At 28.8% G+C, this 18,442-nt stretch overlaps 2 protein-coding genes across 7 annotated transcripts; one reads left to right on the forward strand and one right to left on the reverse strand.

Moving 5' to 3' along the window:
• Nucleotides 1–172: 172 nt before the first annotated feature.
• Nucleotides 173–13,487, forward strand: LOC122712911 (wolframin-like). 5 transcript variants are annotated; one of them, XM_043932932.1, is made up of 10 exons: nucleotides 173–1,959; nucleotides 2,029–2,163; nucleotides 2,743–2,882; nucleotides 2,951–3,126; nucleotides 3,215–3,316; nucleotides 5,655–5,829; nucleotides 5,927–6,177; nucleotides 8,545–8,682; nucleotides 8,788–8,856; nucleotides 8,924–9,179. In XM_043932932.1, the coding sequence occupies exons 1-10, from the start codon at nucleotides 1,941–1,943 to the stop codon at nucleotides 8,946–8,948; spliced, it is 1,230 nt and encodes a 409-aa protein (XP_043788867.1). In that variant the 5' UTR covers nucleotides 173–1,940; the 3' UTR covers nucleotides 8,949–9,179. The 5 variants fall into 5 exon arrangements, with proteins under 5 accessions (XP_043788867.1, XP_043788864.1, XP_043788865.1 ...); XM_043932929.1 differs by lacking the exons at nucleotides 173–1,959; nucleotides 2,029–2,163; nucleotides 2,743–2,882; ... (2 more) ...; nucleotides 5,655–5,829; nucleotides 8,924–9,179 and adding exons at nucleotides 10,450–10,554; nucleotides 10,695–10,911; nucleotides 11,004–11,227; nucleotides 11,294–12,498; nucleotides 12,562–13,487 and having other exon boundaries at nucleotides 6,039–6,177; XM_043932931.1 differs by lacking the exons at nucleotides 173–1,959; nucleotides 2,029–2,163; nucleotides 2,743–2,882; ... (5 more) ...; nucleotides 8,788–8,856; nucleotides 8,924–9,179 and adding exons at nucleotides 9,832–10,053; nucleotides 10,327–10,362; nucleotides 10,450–10,554; ... (2 more) ...; nucleotides 11,294–12,498; nucleotides 12,562–13,487.
• Nucleotides 6,184–18,424, reverse strand: LOC122712915 (vesicular integral-membrane protein VIP36). 2 transcript variants are annotated; one of them, XM_043932938.1, is made up of 9 exons: nucleotides 18,287–18,424; nucleotides 17,714–17,987; nucleotides 17,349–17,464; nucleotides 16,993–17,190; nucleotides 16,753–16,915; nucleotides 15,837–16,003; nucleotides 15,686–15,749; nucleotides 15,459–15,616; nucleotides 6,184–8,322 (listed from the first exon to the last, which is right to left on the reverse strand). In XM_043932938.1, the coding sequence occupies exons 2-8, from the start codon at nucleotides 17,826–17,828 to the stop codon at nucleotides 15,465–15,467; spliced, it is 975 nt and encodes a 324-aa protein (XP_043788873.1). In that variant the 5' UTR covers nucleotides 17,829–17,987; nucleotides 18,287–18,424; the 3' UTR covers nucleotides 6,184–8,322; nucleotides 15,459–15,464. The 2 variants fall into 2 exon arrangements, with proteins under 2 accessions (XP_043788873.1, XP_043788872.1); XM_043932937.1 differs by lacking the exon at nucleotides 6,184–8,322 and having other exon boundaries at nucleotides 14,611–15,616.
• Between the last annotated feature and the right edge of the window lie 18 nt (nucleotides 18,425–18,442).

Genomic DNA, 18,442 nt, shown 5'->3' on the forward strand with positions numbered 1-18,442 from the left:
CGAGCACTAACTCGGACGACTTGATTTTCCGTTAACACGAGCACTCGAATCGAATAATTAGATTTGAAAAGTCACCCCCGGCCGGGAAAGGTCCGCGTGTCCGGAGGAATCAACCCCTGTGCCGAGGAGTGGCCACGGTTTCGCGCCGTGCACCGGTCGCATCAAACCTCGCACTGGAAATACACATTATTAATCGAATAACGCGAGGCTCGTTCGCGCACCAGAGGGAAAAGTTGTATGTGAGGTAAATATATCCCTCTATCGGCCACAGTAAAACCACGCCTACTGCAGACGTCAATAGGCAGTGCCGTGCACGTCGGAAACGTGCTATGTGAAGACTCTGGGCCCTATTGATGATACAATATGCATTTCCGTGATTCACATTCAGTGTTACGTATGCTACTCCATTCTATGCCACGACATACACACTTCACTTATGCGCTTCTTTTTAAAACCACTAGAAAAACTAATTAAACTTCGTTATAATTCTTGATCTTGCGAATATAAATTGCGAATTAATCGATTTATTTCGATATTTTTTCACAATATATTAGAAACATAGCAATTTTCTTTCCTGATTTTTGATTTATTAAGAAAATCATGAATATTGTTTTATATCGATAAATTTTCGAATAAAATTTGTAACATTTGATCGTAATCAAGTTAGTTTCGTCGCGATTCGAAGCTTTCGCGAAGTCATAAACAGTAATTGATCAAAACTGATCATTTTTATGAATCGATTGAACAGAATTTTGCTTGATTGATAAGTTTGTAATTGTTTGGTTACGTTCTCCGCCAGTTGTTTAGTCTCTGAGACATATGCTGCTAAATTATCGAGAATTACTAAAAGCGTTGCGATAATCACCGAAACGGAAGTTTAGTTCAGATAAGGATACGCGTGCGCGAGACACGATGCTGTAAATTTGTATCGGAGATCTATAGTATTTTAATGATACAGGTACAGTTTGAAAAGTATATTTTGCTTAATAAATTTCTTCAATATTGTACAACTTAAAACTATATAAAGTGATAAAAAGTTTCATTCATTTTAACTAATTTTTAATAAAAATATGAATAGAAAGATAGAAAAAATATTAAAGCGTTTATAAAAATAAAACGTGGATTTATAGGTATATGATTTGTACGCTCCTGAAAACGATTGTCGGAAACGATGTTCCAGCTGCGCATGAGAAGGGCTAAACGCACGCGCTCTTATGCTCCGTTTACGTTTACATCTTATTTTTATTTAAAATTTGTTTTTTTTATTAAAGTTAATTTGTATTCAAATGCACTATAAAAATGGATTAATAACAAATGATCAACGATAAATCATGAATCGAATTGCTTAATTCAACGAAGTGCGTTTAATTATACGTATTCAGGAATAGTGTCAAGAACAAAAAAGGAAAAAGATGAGAGAATGTTTAGTTAATTATCACTAATCATATAATAATTTCAAGTAATTATTAAAAATTCAAAGTTAGAAAAAATGAATTGTACATGAACTGTAGCATAGTTTTTGACTTGACGTTGCACTTGCATCATTTTAACCTGCCTTTCGACAGTGTCGTTCGCTCCGGTAAAGTATCACCTCCGTGAGTGGCTAGTTTACGTTCCGTAAGCTGATCCGCGCTGTCAGTGTGCCTGTCTCTTGTGAGGTTCCTGCGATTCGTTTGTCGTCTGCCAGACCACGAAATTATCGCGTCTATTTTCATCGCGAGCATTCGTCCCTCGAATCGACCAATTGTCGATAACGAACGGGCACGATATTTTCAACAAACCGAAATCTCCACATTCCACTATAACTTTTGAATATTCCCTAATTAACAGAGAGAAACGAAGAAAAAGAGAAAAAAAATCATAAGAGAAAATCGATGATACCAATGTCGACCATGATTGCGCGTGATCACAGAAAAGATTAAAGTCGAGAAATCGAAAAAATGCAGACTCGCAATAATTGTACAATCGAATGTTTAATCAAATATTAATCGGGTGACAATAAGAGTATCATTTATCTTTATTTTTCAGATACAGCAATGAATATGCTGTCAAACGTAGTAATGTTATTGGCAATAGTGGCCTTCGTGAACGCAGAGAGCATCTTAATGACTGAAGTATTCATTATTCCAATCAAACCAGAGACTTTCGACTGGAACGATGATGGTAAGAAGGAAAGATATTATTTGATCATAAACAATGACATCGAGAAAGATTTGCATCGCATTTATATCGCATTGACATTACGGAAATATATATACGGAAATTGTGAAACGAACGATCATACAGAAATAACCTAGAAATGAGGGTCTATCAAACAGTAGACAATTTTCGGTCGTCACCCGTTATCTTGATTCACGGGTTGAAAGTTAAAGCGTACCTTCGCGCGTCATTCGCATTGCCTTATGAATACCAATCGATTCACGCTTTGAAGAAACTTAGCGAATATCGTGGTTTCACAGCTGACACTGTCACGTGTATATCGGTACTTTCTAACGCGACGTCATACGAGAATCACGAATGGCGTGGCGCTATGGGACGCGACGCATCATTAATTAATTGGTAACGCTTACGAATCAAACTGTTTTCCGTGGATCTTTCTCGGAAACGGGTGCAATCTTTCTGTGAACGACGATGAGTATGATTACTTGGAATTAAATTATTCAAAGTATATACGAATAAGTACTTTAACCTAGATATTTCCCAATGACTAACGAGTCACTATGATTCGTTTATTTCTTTCAGCACGTTCCGATCAATTCTCGTATCAACCCTCGTTATTAAATGCGCCTGATCTTCCATCATGGATTCACTATACATATAGCAAAAGAGATCATCATGGTTTTGTATATGGTGTTGCGCCTAAGAATCAAAAATATTTTCAGGTGATCTGTCTTGTCTAGCGTTAAAACTAATTAATAATTAGTTTTAATGAAAAAAATGTGATTTTTAGCTGGAGATTGTAGGTCTAAACAAATATACCTACGAAACTAGATACAAAGTTCTCGACATGAACGTTCTCGAGAAAGAAAATCTAACTAAGTATGAGGTTCATTTAAAAATCGATAATCTAAACGTGGAGGACATGTTCAATCGGAACAGAACTAATGAGCTTCTCGATATATTTAGGTTTGTCGATAAATTTCAAGGAAAAAGATTTCCGATGTCCTATATTGTGTTGGATCAAGCTTTCTCTTTTTTTTCTTTTTATTTACAGAAAGAGGTTATGGAAAGATGCAGTGAATTTATACGTAACTTTTTTAGCATCTGCAGTCGAGCTTGGCGCTCGTTTGCCTCTGAAGCCAAGTGAAGGCGAAGGGTAAGTCTCATTTGAAAATCAAATGTGATGAGATTAGGGAGAAAAATAAGATTCAGATGTGATATACAGTTATGCAATTCTATTATCGTCAGCCATTATAATAATTATCGAACGATTCAATGGGATTCAGCGTTTCGATATCGCTGACGTATTATTCGACCGATCAACGGAAAACAACATTATGACGCACGTTCCACTTCGAATTTTTTTTTAAATGGGTAATTGCCATTTCTTTTGCAATTACGTCGTCTAATATGGTTATAGACATAGATTGTTATCGCGGTGACAATATATATTCGACCCATGAAAAATTTCTACAGTTAGTTGCTATGAAAAGTGCACGCGTCATTAAAGATAGTCATCTATGGAAACATTACAAAGACCGTCCCATCGAATATTCGCATTTTCAATAGCTGTTATTACGTAATCTGACTTTAAACCGCAACAAATTTTATTTGTTAGAAGTGATTCCTTTCTAAGACTTTTCGTAAATATATGGAAAATATAGATTTTAAAACCATTTTGTAGTTATAGATAATCATCAGGGATTTATATAAATCTTATACATTATTATCACGTTTTTTTTATTCTTTTCATTTTCTGCATTAACTTCGAATTCTGCGTATTGCGTTATTCTACGTTATGAATAAATGACAACGTCTTTTTTCATTTCATCATGAAATTTATTTCCGATTAAAGTAATTCGACTGATTCGACCGTTTGCTTTAATATATTTATCATTGTGTTATTTCTATTTCTTCCAAATATTAAAAGAATATAAATAATTTTTCAGATCAGTGATTTTTAATCTTTTCACGGTGGTTTTTCATGGGACGGTCATAAAACTAACAACTAAAATACACATGAATATACCTATTATTAAGAATTATAAAACTTAATACGCCGCTTTTATAATTTTACGAGACACTAGTGTTACAAGAAACACCGATTAGAAGAATCACTACTTTAGATCGGCACGAAAAAGAAATCACTGATCGCGTAGATAAGAATTCATAATTCATAAAATTTTCTTCTTTGTAACAATGCAAAACTGTCAAATTCTCATGACACTCTCTTTATGAAACAAATGTTTCAAAATTTCGCAGCATAGATAGCTTTGAATCATATTCAAAGATCGAGAAAAATGAATCGAATTTTTTTAAATAAAATTTCGCTAATAATTCTATTCGATGATCTTTCAAAATGATGCGTTCATTGAAGAATATAAAATCTATCCTTTTCATAAATAAAACACTGACACACATAATTAAAATCAAGTAAATATATGTGATAAAACAAATGTGATATATTAATCGCACTTATTGAACTTAATATTATATCAGTTGCAGACACGATTTAAGTAACTTGGTAACGTATACATGTAAATGCGATATTGTCAGCGCGCTTGTCCAAGTTAACTAACTGAATGGCTTCCGGCTAGCCTGTTTACTCTCCTCCATCATACTTTTAGACGTCAACAGTGGTATATCTCCCACCGCATTACGCGATAATATATCTAGATGAAACTTTCTCATTGATATCCTTTATATCCAAGAAATATGTAAACGGATGCGATAAAAGAATTTGTATATTTTCTGCATCGTTTATCGTATCTCGCAAAATTATAATAGACAATTGTCTCGTATTTTACAATATGATTAAGAATATAGCATAAACGGATGCTTTTATTTTTATTAAGCTTTTTTTAATGCGATGATACATTTTCCAATTCATTGGAATCATCGTATATCGTAATGCATCATATTTCCGATACATCATACGTGATATAAAATAGAAAATAAAAAATAAAGGAAAACGCATAGTGCCGCTTCTTCAAAACACAATAGGAATCTATTAGTCGGATATAATTACGTGATTAAAATCAAATCTTTTAATTACATGTTATATAAAAAAAAACTTAATGATGCGCCAATTAATTAATTAATTAATTAATTAATTAAATAAACGAATGATTTTAACGATAATTTTTTTCGTTCAATCATCATAAAAATTTCCAACGCGAAGGAGATGTTTCGTAAAAAGAAAAATTAATTTTAAAAAGCACTTCGTCATGGTCTAAATGTCATCGGCCGAATCGAGACGAATGGAAATTATATTTCTTAGCAGGCGGGATTATCCCTGACTTTCGACCGAGATAACGGATAACGGGAAGCAATGCACAAACAGGAAAATCATGACGCAACTTTAAACGCTAGGCCAGACGTTCAACGTGCCATGGAACACGTACACGCGTGTCGCACAGGTGTAATTTATCCGCGAAAATTTTAAAAGTCTACGAGTAACGCGTGAAAACCTGCATTTTCCTTTTTCGTGGCAGAGTTGTTATAAGGTTAGGAAGTTCGATGCCATTCTCCCAAGAGTTGAACGAGCTGCAAGAAGAAGTAAAACCTTTGTGGAAATTACGCTCCTGTCCTCGAGATTTTAAACGTACCAGTGTCGAGAGACTCTTCAGAGAAGCAAGATTCGCGTTGGATTGGTGTTCCTTCAGATTGGTAAGTTTCGTTTACCGTTTACAAATTGAAACGGTTCGCATCAGAAATTCACGAGATTATATTTTAGATTATGATGATTATATTTTATGTGTTTTAGGTCGAACAGGAGCAACAAAGTTTGCAACAAGAAAGCGCGAGACGGGGACCGAGTATGAACGTTGGATTGGATTTACCGGCTTCAGGAATTTCAGAGCACACGGAGTGGCGATGGGCCAGATCGACCAAAGCCAGCATTCCCACGAGAAGTTACTTTGAAGAAATTGTCACCACGATCTTTGTGTCTGTTATTCTGTTTTTCGTATTGGCCGCTTTGCTCAGCATGCTGTTGTGCCTGGATCACGAGAAAATGTGAGTATATATGCCAGTCGTTTCTTTTCGTTGTTTCAATATGAATTTCTTTCTCAATATTCGAACTTCGATTTTTTTTTTATTTCCCGATAAAATCGGGGAATACGAAACGCGGTACATGTGAATAACGGTGATCAAAAGAATGTCAATTGAAATATTTGTCATTCTATACGAAGCACGTGCTCGAGAAATAAATTCCAATGTATAGCAGTATGAGGAACGAATATAAGTGGTAGGGGCGTTAAGAGCGGATAGAGGGGGCTGCTACTACAACTGGTTTCATTCATAAACAGCTACGATATCTGGTCAAGTAGTAACGTGCTGGACGTTGCGATCGAAAATACGGTTACAGCGAATCGCGTGCTTGATAAGCATGAACGCCGTTGTCTGTACGCGGCGAAATTATGAGTGCTCTTTATACTTGATAATATAAATTTAATTGGTTACATTTAATTTGAAATTTAACAAAGAAATATTTTTTGAGAAACAGAATATAAAATGAAAAGAGTGATGGATGAAAATACGTGCATGTATTACAATAAATAATGAGATATTTTTAAATATAAATAAATAAGCGATTTTTCTCTTAGAAATGCACGTGTAATAGCAACGGATATAAATAGAAATCGGGTTACATCGCGACCTATGTGCCACAACGTACGTCGATTAATATACACAGTTCACTTATCATTGAAGTATGTAGCGCATCATTAATCTACCGAGCTTTTGGTCGTGCCTAACTACTTGTTCAAGATACGGAATCATTTGAATTAAGAAGAATGCGTACGATACTTATTACATACTATGCACCATCGATAAAAGTGGACAACTTAAATATTTAAAATCGATTAACTCGTGTTCATTTTTAAAAATATTTTTTCATTGTTCGTTTTGTTTCGTTCTCTATAAAAAGATAGAAATCATAGCTTTTTTGTTTTATCCTGTTATAATAAATATCAGGCGTGTAGGCGTTGCACGAGAAAAAAACAAGAATTATTATGCGATATCGAGCTTACTCGTGACGCAACGAAATCGTTAAACCAGTTCCCATCGATTAGAAAATCGTCAAGAAATAATCGTAATAATTAAGTTCATTTTGCGCAATTCAGCAATGCGTTGACAACGTTTCTGTTTGAAAGTAGACGAAATCTAACTCCATAAAATATGATCTATTTATAAACGAATGACCTTGATGATTGCGTCACCGATTATTCGTGCTTCTTATTGCTTTACCTATGACTTTTTCTCTGAATTTAAGCTTGATGAAATACATTTCATCTACTTTGCATCTTATATTATATTTCTAAAGATTGTGTAAATATATATGATGACAAAACAAAAAGTATTGTTAGCGATCGATCTTCGTTAGAAATGTTCATGGTTTGCAATCGCTCGATACTTTATAACAGTTGAACGATTCCCATTTATAATTATCTACATCGTTCCTTTGAAAAAGCAATTATGTTCATGTAATCGATGGTAATATAGTCTATAAATGTATTTATTTTCTTAAAAATGGAATCTAATTTTAGTAATTTTCATTTAAACAGTAGTATATGTGATTTACCTCAATAGGATTTTATCTATATTACGTATCTGCTTCGACTGCATTTAATCGTATTATATTCGGCATATTAGAAATATATATATATATATATATCTGAAGCTTATCCTAAGATCTCATTGTGTAAAATCGCATATCTGCGCAAAATAATCTGATTTGAATGTCATATATTCACAACGATACGTAAATCGTATAATCGTGTATAATTACAACAATGATCGACAGTGAAACTAAATTACGTACATATTGATATATAAGAGGGTCACAGCTCGTGATCTACATATATGATCAAGGTAATTAAGCTACAGATAATACGGGTTATGCGAAAACAGGAATAGTACGTATGCGCGTCATCATTGATATGACTCATAAAAAAGAATATAATACAAAGTTTACCTAAACTAAATCCATTTGGTCAATTTCAATATAAATTTTCACTGATCGATGAGATCTTTTTATTTCCTCGTCTCCTTTTTTTCAACATTGTATATCCCTTTGTATTATTCATTTTAAGCGTGCATCGAAAAAAAGAACAATTAATTTTTTCTTCTTTCTTTTTTTCCATAGGAACGATTCCAAATCTGAAAAATATTTCTATGAATTATTTAATATTTTCTACGGTGAAAAACAAAAAATCAAGTATATCTTGATTTTGACATTAACTTGATCATATTAATATTTTTAATAAAATATATTTTCGCTAACAATTTTAAGTGATTCTTAAATGTTTATTTGATCTGAAAAAAATTATATTATATTATAAGTTATTTAACTGATTAATATCCTGATTATTTATTTTATAGAGAAAAGAGAGAAACTTCAACAGGAGAAGGAGTTAGCAATAATATACAAATGGTTCAATATGCTGCCGAAAGAGGTATCTTAAAATCGCTCTCCGTTCAACCTTCCAGTCCTAATGATTCTTTGCTACCAAGTCCCAGGTGCATATCTTTTTTAATTTAGGATAAAAAATATATCAATCGTAAATCTCTTATCGTTATTATTGATAATAGCTCAAGTTCTATATTTTGATTATATTTTAACAGAATTTCTAATGAACGTTGCAATCCATATATTCGACCAAATCCACCACCTTACACAGGACCAAGCAATTTGTAAGTACCAACTGATAATTTCCATGCTTGTCAAAATTATTTTCCATATACGTTATTAATTTCTCAGAGTCGGCATTCGAGCAGATTTCTGACTACACGAGGAGCCAGAAAAAACGTGGTTTTGCTGAATTAGTAACGGTTTTCTATCGTAACTACAGGAAAATCGCAAAATCATTAAAACTGGCTCCATATTATCTGTTGCTTCGTAATTTGATATCGTAATATCTATCATAAATTTTATTTAAAGTTAATAAAAAAAATATTTTATATTGCATCACGATAGTAAAAATATATGTTTAATTTAAAAGATATCATAATTAATATAGCAAATTAGTATATTATATAAAAAAAAATCCTTTTTATATAATCTATATTAAGAAAATCATTTAGAAAAATATGTATAATATACATATATTTAATATTTAAATTAAAACTTTTAATTAGTTTTACAATATACATTTTATATATGTATATAAATACAATGGTGCCATATGACATTAATTAATAAAACATACCGTTCTAAACTAAATGTTTTTTACTTAAAATCCGTGTAATCAAATTCCTTTATCCTATTTTTCAAATCCAATTTCAAAATTATCTTGATTCCAAAATTTTCAATAAAGTGAAAAAAAGCAATATAAGAATTCTTTATTAAATTTAATATAATATATATTATATTAATATATATAATAATAATATATATTTTTTTTATTAAATTTAATATAAAATTTACAAAATTTTGCAAGTAAATACAATATAAAAAAATATAAATCAGAATTAATAATAGACTAATATAATAATATCTTTCTTAATGTATTAAAAATAAAATAAATAAAAAATTACTAAATATCTCATTAAATTATAATATATATTTTATTAAAAATATATTTGAATTTATTTGTGTTTATTAATTTTAATTTTAATACGTATCTTGACGTTTATACAACAACCTAACCTTTTTTAGTAATTGCGCATGCGTAATATATCATGTTTTTATGCTAATATTTTAACAGTCGTTTTATTAAGAAATTTTCAATGTTATAATATAATATAAGTTTTTGATAGTGAATAATTTAATAATACGATAAACTAATAATAAAAATAAAAATATCATAGTAGCCATTTTTCTAATTTTTGGAGCTATGGCTGGTATTATACTGTCTGGTAAATCTGGTAGAAAACAATGGACATTGCATGGTAACGCAACAATTTCAGTTTTTATTTTTTCATAAAAATTACAATTTTCATTTCTTTTGCAATTTAATCATATATCTATTTAAATAATATTATACTTTTATAATGAAGATAAATGTTAAATAATAGATGTCAAATATAAGTAAACTTTTAGAAAAATATCAAATATCTAAATGCTTTATTCTTTGAAATAAAATTTGACAAATGAAAAATTGAAAAAAAAAAAAAAAAAAAGAAAGAAAAAAACAATTATTAATGATATGATTTTTATTGTAGAATAACATAAGAATTGAATTATGTAAGATAAAATGGGTAAAATGCAATTAATTTCTTTTTATCAGAAATAAAATTATTTTTTTTATCAATTTAGGAAATAATGATTCAATTGCATAATTTTAGATGGGCCAAGAGGATCTCTTAGAAGACTACGGTCACAATTGGCTGAAGATGGTTGTCCAGAATCTCAAGTAGTTTTAGCAAAACAATTATTGGAAGAAAGATGTGGTAACAATGCAAATTTTTATTTATATTTAAATTAATATATGAATTTTAATATATTTAATGCATTTTATTAAAAATTAAAAATTATTAAAAATTAGTGATGTAATATAAAATATTACATATCAATATAATTATATATTCAGATTTAGATGTGGATAAAGAAGAAAATGCAAAGTTGGGAGTATATTGGCTTACAAAAGCTTCAGAACAAGGAAATTTAGAAGCAACAGATATACTTAGAAAATGTTTAGCCACTGGTCGAGGTATCACACAACATAATTATTATGATGTTAAAAGTTGTCTTGATATGACTCAAGATGAAAAATTAGCCAGAAAAGCAGCAAGAGAAATGTTCACTAGGTATTTTATTAACATTCACTAGGTATTTTTATAACATAATAATTTTTTTTTTATCTGTATGATTTCTTAATTATAATATTGTTTATTGGTAGTCTATCAAATGGTGAAGATTTTATCACAACAGAGCAACTACAAAGACGTATGAAAGACATAGCATCAAATTCATCTAATTATAATTGTTCTTATTCAAATAATGTGTTACACAATAATTCACAGAAAGATATAAATGATATTTCAACTGATAATTTTCCTAAAAATGGGCTTCCTGAAGACTGTACACCTAAAAAGGATGAAGATAAAGAAAGTAATAACCATGGTAAGGACAATATAGTTCTTATAAATATAATAAACGCCAAGATTTATTTATGGAATTATTTTTTAGATTGGATGGATCATCAAGGGGAAAAAATTACAGAAGCAGCTCTTGTTTCTGCTGCTGCTAGTTATGCTCGTGGTATGCTCCCAATAGTTTCACATGCTATGTGTATGATAGATCGTTCTCAAATGGCATTAGATACTATACCATTGTTACAAAGGCCTCTTATTCATCCACTTGCTTCCTTGAAACGTTTGTATATTTGGTTGATAGAAACGTTAGGTCAAAGAGGAATGTCAATTAAGAAGATTCTTTTTACATCAAATACCCATATATTGTTACTTCTCTTATTATATTCATTATTTGGTACAGAAAGTCTTATACTCTTTATACCAATGGCTCTATATTATTTATCTTTTATTATTATGGTTATTGCTACTTTTCAAATGTTACAACGAAAACGTGAATTTAATAATTTTCGTGTTTGGTCTGGCTTATTCCTCAATTATTCCGGTGGAAATCTAAATCCCGATGAAGCAGAATATCAATTTTGCTGTAATAATCTTAAACCTTATGGTCATTTTTTTCTTGCTTTGCTTGTAAATTTAATGACCTATCCTATTATTGCTCATCAATGGACACCTCAGTCAGAATTTACTATTATAGCAGTTGCATTAACATTAATAACGTTGTTAAATTTTATGTGGAAAGATTCTTCCAAATTTCCAGATTTTTTAGCTCTCTTCAGTTTCGGTGTTCATGTTTTAGCAAAGTATCCATATGAAACAGATATTGTAGTTGCTCAAGGCTGGAGATTTTTGGATATAAGAGTTCCAACATTTGCTTCATATGTTGTTGGTAACGGTATCGAATTTTGTTTGAATTTTCGTGCAGTTTTTTATCTCCTGATTCCAGCAGTATTTGCAAAAATGGCAGCTCGCGATAATTGGCGAGGAACTTATCAAACTTTGATACCTCATTGTGTTACTTTAAGTTGGTGGCAAATAGCGATATTTAGTTCTCAAGGTGCAACATGGTATGGCCTAATTAGAGGTGCTCTTGCATTAGTTGGTATGGTTCTCTTTTTACCACTTGCTGGATTAGCCTCTATTATTTTGCCAATCATAGCTGCTGCTAAATATTTGTCAGAAAGTGATTTAGCAATGAGAATAGGTGTAACTACTTTATTGGGAGGAATGCCATTTCTTGCCTCTTGGTATTTAAGAAAAACTCGAACTCCCAAACTTAATTGGATAATTACTGTTATTCAGGTAAATATATTAATTGAAGAATTACAACAAATACAACTTTTAATTGCTATAATAATTTCATAGTTAATCATGGGCATCAGTGCTGGCATATTTTTATCATGGCCTATGATAATGGAATTCAAGCAAGAACCAGATTCATATGAAAGCGTTTCATCACTTTCATGGGAACAATATCAAAATCATTGCCATCAGCCTGCATGGGAAGAGTTATCATCCAAGGCACAGGTGCAAATTCAATGTGCTGATTTAGAAGGAATATTAATTTCATGGGAAGGTTATGTAACAAATATTAAGTTAAAATCGATAAAAAATAATATAGCTGCAATATTTAATAAACTGCCTGATAGTATTAGAAATATAATTAGCTGTATGTATGGTGAACCATATCTAAATAGTTGCGATTCGAATGATAAATTAAGACAAGAAAATTGTAGGCATTTTGCAAACATTCAAAAACGAAGAAACAAATGTTACTTTCCTTCTTGGAATCAATATGAATTTGAGATTTCAGTTAAAATGAAGAGTGGCATGTGGGGAAACAATGCGGAAATTTTATTAGTTGCGGATCATTCTTTTACTAATTTTAGTCTAAATATATATCCAGGTGATAAAATTTGGTTTTCTGGTACACTCTTAAATAATGGATTAAAAGATGAATCGTTACTTGGTGGATCTGAGCCTCATATTGCATTAGAAGAAATTGGTTGTCTTGCATGTCACTCTATTGATTTAAAATCTTACAAACGTTACAAATATCATGTAACGATTAGTTCGATTTTAAGTGATCTCTATTTAGGTATAAAAACTGTCTTGAATTTTTTGTTGAATCCTATCGTAATGTTTAAGTAATCGCATTATATGCGATTATGAAATGTACAATATCAAAAGTCTTTTGAATACAAAAAGTATTCTGAATTTCCTTTTCAAAAAACTACTAAGAGATAATGATCGAATGATGTTTTATATATATATATATATATATATATATAAAAAGAAACACAGCAAAAAAGATAAAACTAAAAATACAAAAAGAAAGAGTTATAGTGTTGTAGAATATATTGTATATTAAACCTCAGTATTTTTCTTCAAATGAATATAAGTTTAGTTCATAATATAAAAGAATATTTTGGTTATCTTTTATGATTAAATTTGAAATTATTGTTTAAATGTTATTAAAATTTTAAGAGTATATTTTTTAATTATATATATTTATTTATTATCTATGAAAGAAAAACATATATATTTTGATGTTACCAACATCTCAGGCATTAGAATTTTATTAAAAACTCATCAAGTATCTATGTCAAAGAGAACATTTTATACGCATATATTTTAAGATCAATATATTTTCATAAATATTACTGCCAGTAATAGAAATAAATGCGCTTAATATTTTTCTATTCCGTTTTCGAAAAATCGAAAAGGGAGAATCTTTTCGATTTTATTTTAATCAATAGTAAAATATTATAACTCTTTTTGTAATTCTAAATTTTTAACGAAAAACATCATCCGCATCTATCGAATTCTATTAACATTTAAGAATCATGTATGTACAACAATTGTGATGCATGTACTTTCATTATTACGATTTAATTTCTTAAAACTTAATTAATATCTTCATATACATATGAAACTTAATGATGCTTTGAAATTAATTTAGTTATTAAAATATCTTTACTTTATGTAAATGTTATATGAATATTATATGTATTTAAAAATGTAGCAAAGATATATATGTATAATGTGTAGGAGTTAAAGATTGTTGTAAAATTGATGTTAAGTATCTAGACTTTAAAAATATAATGATAAACTGTCTAGAAGAAGAAGGGAAAAAAAAAAAAAAAAAAAATTATTCTATATATCATATCAGGACAATAGTAAACAATTATAGCAGAAACAAAAGACAAATAGATGTGCCTTGATGTTTTCTGTTCAAATAATTATTATTTATAATAAAATATATTTTAAGGAGAGCAAAAATATTGTTATATTAAATACTTTGCTCGAATAGCTTTATTTACTTGTAGAATGTATATTTTGATAAGAAACATTTATTTTTATTTTCATTTTTGTCATTTTTTTTTTTTTTTTGAGATAAATATTTTTACAAGATTTAATACATATTTATTTTGTATTTGGCAACAAGTGACGTACATTATTTTCACAAATAATAATATTACGTTTTCTAACAATTGTTTATTTTGAGAGTTTGGTTCCCTTTATCTTTTGTATAAAATGAGTTGTATAGCACAAAATCACTCTACAACTATTCTACATTCATAATGTTCAGTTTCATTATGTACAAATATAAAATCTACATTAATAAAGTCATTTTAATCATATCAAATCTATAGAGGTAAAGATAAGTCAAAGCGAGAAAGAACGCTTTTATAAAATAATTCATGATTATTTGTAAAGAGTTCGTTTCTCTATTTGTATGATAATATTGTAACCATTTATGTAATATTTCGCGGCAACGATAAACTGAAAATTTGTTTGAAGAACTTATTCTTCTACTTTCGTTTTTTAGAATAAATTTATTATAATTGCAAACATATTTTTAAAGTAGAGTTCACTTGAAGAATAATATCGGTTTAATTCTTACGCGAATAAATCAACTTATTTCTATAAGATTAATTGCAGCAAATTAAGAACGTGAAAACTTTGGTAAAGGAACTCTGTTTATGCAAATATTAGAACTAGAATAGCAAATATAATTCGACACGTCTTACGATTGCTGCAATAATTTATACATTATTATGATTATTTTATTTTTTGATATATTTCCATTAAAATATCTCTCAAAACGACATTCTTGGAGATAATGGATGTTGTATTTGTTATTCTATTGAAACAGTCTTATGAACACGTTATGATTATATATATTTTTTTTTTTTTTCTTTTTATAGAAAGAACCGATAAAAACGAGAATTTTAAAAGTAGAATAGTTTGCAACGCACCTTGATTTAATAAAAACGTTTCCTACTGTTTTCTTGATGTTTCTGATACCACATAATACCTATTACCACACAGGCAATTAATGCAAGCGCAGCCACAAGCATTAAAAGGAAAAACATTATTCTACTTAATGCAGATTGTTTTGGATCATCTACATGTTCTGTAAATAAAATTTGTAATGAATATAAGAATATTTTATTAAGTGCATTTTGCAAATTTTGTTTATTACCTCGAGGTGCATCAAAATATGCAGCTGATGGTAAAATATTTGACCTATCTTCTTGATCTTTAGGCTAAAATCGAAATGTTTTATTTTCTCATTAAATAATGATACATTTTAAAAATTATAATATATATATATTAAATAAAATATTACTTACATCATCTGGTAGGTCTAATTCAAACAAACGAACAGATAGAATATCATGATTATCAGATAAGTCTCCTGTTGTTGCAGAAATTCCAAAATAATATCCTGTAGGCAGTTTTATATCTTTTACAGAGAAACATTCCTTCCATGCAGCTTTATTTGCAAAATCTGTAGAAACTATAGTAAAAAAAAATATTAATAAATTTATTTTTTAGAAATATTTATATAATATTTTGTATTTATTCTATGTATAAGTTGACTTATTTCATGCTTATTGCAAATAATAAAAATAATAAAAATTATATACAAATTTAGCATTTAATATAATATAATATGTATGTAATATATGTATTAAGCAGATACTTTTACACACAGTTTTTAAAACTTCATGCAAATTTATTATTTTTTAAATATAGATTATAAAGATTTTAATGATTTAATTCTAATAACTTTTTTAATGATATGTGAACAAAAAATAAAATAAAGATGATAAACAATATATGAAAAGATGAAGAAAATATCACTTGCTGAAGTGGACGCAGTCCATGATGTAAGCCAGGAGGCTTCAGGGTAAGACCTTACTGTAATGTTAATTTGTAGAACACCACATAAACTGATAGAATATACATATAGGAAGCACAGCTATAAACTTTCTACTTCAAAAATACTACTATGAATATAATAAAAGTATGTTTATGATTATTTGAAGATGATTAATATTAAGCCACAGAAGTTAAGATTATTGTAATCATTATTACCATTAAAAATATTATTATTGAAAAGAGAAGAATTACAAGGCTCATTTATTGGCACAATACAATCAAAATACACTTTTATGTGGTATATGATATATGAGATTAATGTACACAATTATATGACAACATTTTTGTCATGCCAAAAAATATTTTATATTTATATATACTTACCAGTCAATGTATCTCTTTCATATCTCACACTAATATGTGTGTCATGTTCAAGATTTCTAAAGTTTGCTTCACAACCTGCAATTTGTGTATGTGTTCCATCACGATCATGATCATAATGTAAAGAACCATTATTGACCATGGCAGAGATATAAGGATGTTGATGCTACAAAGTCCAAAGTGATTTCTATGATATTTTTATTGTATAATAATATTATAGCTATAGTTATTTTATGTACATACATTATGTGGACCATTATGATTGCTATATGTATCTAAAATTATAGCTAATCCCTGAAAGTAATCTTGATTTCCAAAGACAGGACCTGATTTCATTCTTTCTCTTGCATACCAAATTGTAAAACCATCACCAAATAAATCTTTTCCTTTTCCATGAACTTTAAAATGAACTTGAAGTTCCCAATTTCTTGCATGACATGGCTAAATAAACAAATATTATCTTGATTATTTTAGATAAATAAAATCTAATATGCATTTAAAAATATGTACAAAAAAATATAATATAATATAATTTCTTATGATTTTATTTTAAATTAAATTATTAATAATTGTTTTAAATTAGAATGTTTAAAACTTACAACAGCATTCCATATGGCACCTTGTTTACTTTGTAAATCTGGTGTTAATCTTACATAGTTATTCGTTACTATTGTACTACCCGTAAAATCCCAATAAGGTATTGACATTCCAGATCCTAATTACATAAAATATTTAATATTTATAGTATTAATATATTTAAATTATATCTTATTTTTTTATATCTTCTATTTTTTATATCTTTATTAGTTTTTTCTTTTAGTAACGTAACCTAAAGCTTATTATTATTTATATTTGAATAATGTATTATAATGAATAAAATTACAAATACATATACATCAAAATGTTATACTATATATTATATGATAGAACATGATTTCCGTAAAATTATTCAAAATTCACAAACCTTGATATGGTCGGATTAAAGAATGTTCTCGTTTCATATAATCTTTTGTATTCCATTCTGCTGTTACTAATTTCAATGCACTTATTACTAATATCCAACACGATATGATGTTCATTTTATATATTTCATACAAGCAGAACGAAAATACTTTCAATATTAAATTTTAGGTTGTAATCTTTGACACTATGACGCGTAATCTTCAAAATCTACTACCGGAATCATCATCACATAGTCTTTAACATCTTGAAACTAGTCAATGAAACATGTTAGTTAACTGTAACAATAGAAATATTTCTTCAAATTATATAGGGATTTGTAATGGTAAAAATCATTGTTGCCATCTAATAATAGTAATAAAAAATTAAAAATGCAAATAAAAATTATAATATACTAAAAATAATAACATGTATGTAATTAAAATTTAATTCATAATATCATTTAATTTTATTTAATTTAATATATTTTTTAATATTTTATAAATATTTTGGTAAATATTCTGTTAAAAAATCGTTAAAGTTAATTTTTCAATTATAAATGGAAATACATATGTTTATATGATAGAAATTTGTTTACTTATTATGCACGAAAGATTATCAAAAATCAATGAATTTTTTTCTGAAATAGATATTTTATATGATCAACACGGCGCGATAGTAGCGCCTCGTTGCATTCGTGTTCGATCATGTTATTTTTCAACGGAATTTACCGCTAGTACGAAAGAAATAGAGT

This window comes from Apis laboriosa, unplaced genomic scaffold, assembly GCF_014066325.1.
Source record: "Apis laboriosa isolate Shangri-la unplaced genomic scaffold, ASM1406632v1 scaffold21_cov150, whole genome shotgun sequence".
In the NCBI taxonomy this organism is placed as follows: domain Eukaryota; kingdom Metazoa; phylum Arthropoda; class Insecta; order Hymenoptera; family Apidae; genus Apis; species Apis laboriosa.